At 34.0% G+C, this 3097-nt stretch overlaps 1 protein-coding gene across 3 annotated transcripts in view; it reads right to left on the bottom strand.

The window, feature by feature from the left end:
- LOC107596349 (protein diaphanous homolog 1-like) overlaps window positions 1-3097 on the bottom strand; it is a 144904-nt gene that overhangs the window by 6090 nt on the left and 135717 nt on the right. For all 3 annotated transcript variants that reach the window (XM_016287071.1, XM_016287072.1, XM_016287073.1), the window contains one exon: window positions 797-883. In XM_016287071.1, coding sequence (XP_016142557.1) covers window positions 797-883 — 87 coding nt within the window. The remainder of the gene's footprint in view (window positions 1-796; window positions 884-3097) is intronic.

Genomic DNA, 3097 nt, shown 5'->3' with positions numbered 1-3097 from the left:
GGGAGAGAGGGAGAGAGAGAGAGAGAGAGAGAGAGAGAGAGAGAGAGAGAGAGTGAGTCTGCATGGACATAGCAACACATCTGGATCCATTCAACAACAGATCCAGTTACACACACACAGCGCTACTCCACACTGTTTGTAAAATGCAGTGAAAAGAGGGAAAATAAAGCACACATGGCTTACTATCGTGTGCAGTACTGAACAACATCTCTATTGACATATGCTAAAATCACACTTTGCATTGCACTTTGCACACTTTGTGGTTAAGTTTTTTTTTTAAACAAGCCTCTTCTGCTCACCAAGGGTGCATTTATTTGAGCAAAATTACAGTAAAAACAGTAATATTATAAAAAAATATAATTTATTCCTGTAATTTATTTCTTCAGAATTCTTTAATGGATAGAAAGTTAAAAAGAATAGCATTTATTTGAAATATAGATATTTTTTAACATTATAAATGTATTTTCTGTTACTTTTGATCAATTTAATGCATCCTTGATGAAAAAAAACCCCCATTAATTTCTTTAAAAAGATCTTATTGACCCCAAAATTTTGATAAATGATACTGTACATTTACATTTGGGAGATGCTTTTATTCAAAGTGCATTCAAAGTACACATTATTTATCTTGGAAATCAAACCCACAAACTTAGCATGTGTGTGTGTGTGTCCTGTTTCTATGTTGTTCTTTTATCTATCATTGTGACTTTTAATATAGTGACTTTCTGCATTTTGTATTCCCTCAACACTAGCAATCCCTGCACATGATAAATCAAAAATCGGACGCGTGTGTTACCTGCTTGTCGTGGTCCTCTCTTCCTCTTGAAAGCAGCTCCAGACTGTAGTGCCTCCAACAAACCATCCATGATACCAGTCTCATCATCTGAAACACACAAATACAACATTAAACACACATACAAACAATTAACATTATACATAAATAAGATTCTCATCACTATGAAACGCACACATCTCACATGATGTATTACTGCTGAAGCACGCATGTAGAATTTCAGAGCAATAGTCTCAGCCACAGTGACATCAGATGAAAGAGGAGCAAAGGATCATGGGAATGTAAACATCCCAAGAGAAATACTGTACCACACACACATGAGGGAAAGGACAGCATGATCTTAAAATAATTTGTGTAAAATAGTTTGTTGAAAGTGTGTGTTTTCATATGGTGAACAGGTTTCAGGATTGCTTTCATGTCAGACAGATGAAACCAGGTCCTCTCTGGACAACATTGGGTTAAAGAATTGTGGGTCTAATATCCCCTCTCCATACACACATGCATACACACACACACACACACGCATACACCTCACCCCATAAACACATGTAGACACACCATCCTTCATAAGCTTGCACACACATAATGGACCAATAACATTGACTAACAAAAACACTGTGCAGCCCAAACACACACACAGTCTCACTGTAATCCCCGCAAAATCTGTAGCCAGATGGTTTTGCATCTGAACTGACAACCTACATCTCTCTCTCTCTCTCACACACACACACACACACACACACACACACACACGAGCTGTCTGCAGTGCACACACACCACCATGAGGTGCATTACAGGAACAGCACATTGATCTAGGGAAATTTCCTAGCTGCTGCATATTATATTTAACATATATTATTACATATTACATCACTACTAAAAAAAAAGATTACAAAATTAAGATATCTTTTTTATAACACACAATTAGCATTTCACTCCTGTTTTCCAGTGTCCACCAAAATACCACGGTTACCTTCTGCTGTTTGAAGAGATACCATATTAATTTATAATAATTTTACAGCTGTAACATTAACTGCACTAGGCTGGCTGACATGACACTTCAATTTAGTGTTCCACTGGCCCAAATATTATGAACTATTTATATTAGTAAATGGTTTATAATTTAAACTAACCATTTAAACTATTATTTTAATACATTATATATATATATATATATATATATATATATATATATATCATGAATTATGATCTTTCTCTACTGGTGTTATGAAACTTAAGTTTAAACTACTTGCATTACTTGTACTTAATGTATTAATATAAAGCAAACTAAATGTATACGGTACTTTTATTATAATACACTTTTACTTACTATACAGTAAGGTTCCATTAGTCAATGCATTAATAATTACAAGTCAATGCATTAGTAAAACAAACAATACATTTGTTACAGTATTTATTAATCTTTGTTAAGGTTAGTTAATTAAACTGTTTATTGTTATGCCATGGCCATGTTAGCTCAGGTCCATTAAATAATTTTAACAGATACAGCTTTTGATTTTTATAATGTATTAGTAAATCTTGAAATGAACAGTAAGATTTATGAATGCTTTAAAAGTTTTTTTTTCTTTTTTTTAGTTCATGTTAACTAATATAATTAACTGATGTTAACAAATGTAACTTTACTGTAAAGTGTTACTATGATTATTGTGCATGTCGTTTTCATTAGTTCACAAAAAATGAGACACTACAGGAAATATTTGTACATTGAAAAAATATTTTACACTGCAGGGCCTAGTAACTAGTTTGATTAAAAGGATGATCAAAAATGGTAACCAGTTATAGCATCTATAAATACACTAAAATTCAGACAATGAAACAGTTAAATTCTGTGTCATCTGTCAACTAACAGATTTGTATTTTGGTAGAAACTATGTTTACCATGGTCAATTTTTGTAAGGGGCACATGATTCAACTCAGTCTGTTAGTGAAGCACTATAATTCCCCACACAGACAGATTCTGGATGAATATCTTTCCTGTTTTGGCTGCATTAGACCATAATCAGCCATTAAACTCACTCATAGTCTCTCATCTGAAGATTACAAAACACATGAGCATCATCACAACACAGACCAATCACATTGCAACATCTGTTTCCACACACACAGAGTATCTAATACACAACACTGACACCTACCGACCACCCACATGAGCTGCTGTTGTTGGAGTGTGTGTGTGTGTGTGTGTGTGTGTGTGTGTGTGTGACACTGTAATGTGGGAAAGACTTTTATTGATCTAATTCTCAGGGTTTGACTGCTAAACTAAAGATAACTTGTGTGTGTGTG

Source organism: Sinocyclocheilus grahami, unplaced genomic scaffold (assembly GCF_001515645.1).
Source record: "Sinocyclocheilus grahami isolate Dianchi unplaced genomic scaffold, SAMN03320097.WGS_v1.1 scaffold218.1, whole genome shotgun sequence".
Lineage (NCBI taxonomy): Eukaryota > Metazoa > Chordata > Actinopteri > Cypriniformes > Cyprinidae > Sinocyclocheilus > Sinocyclocheilus grahami.
Note: the sequence above shows the minus strand (reverse complement) of the source record. Positions and strands in the feature narration are given on the sequence as shown.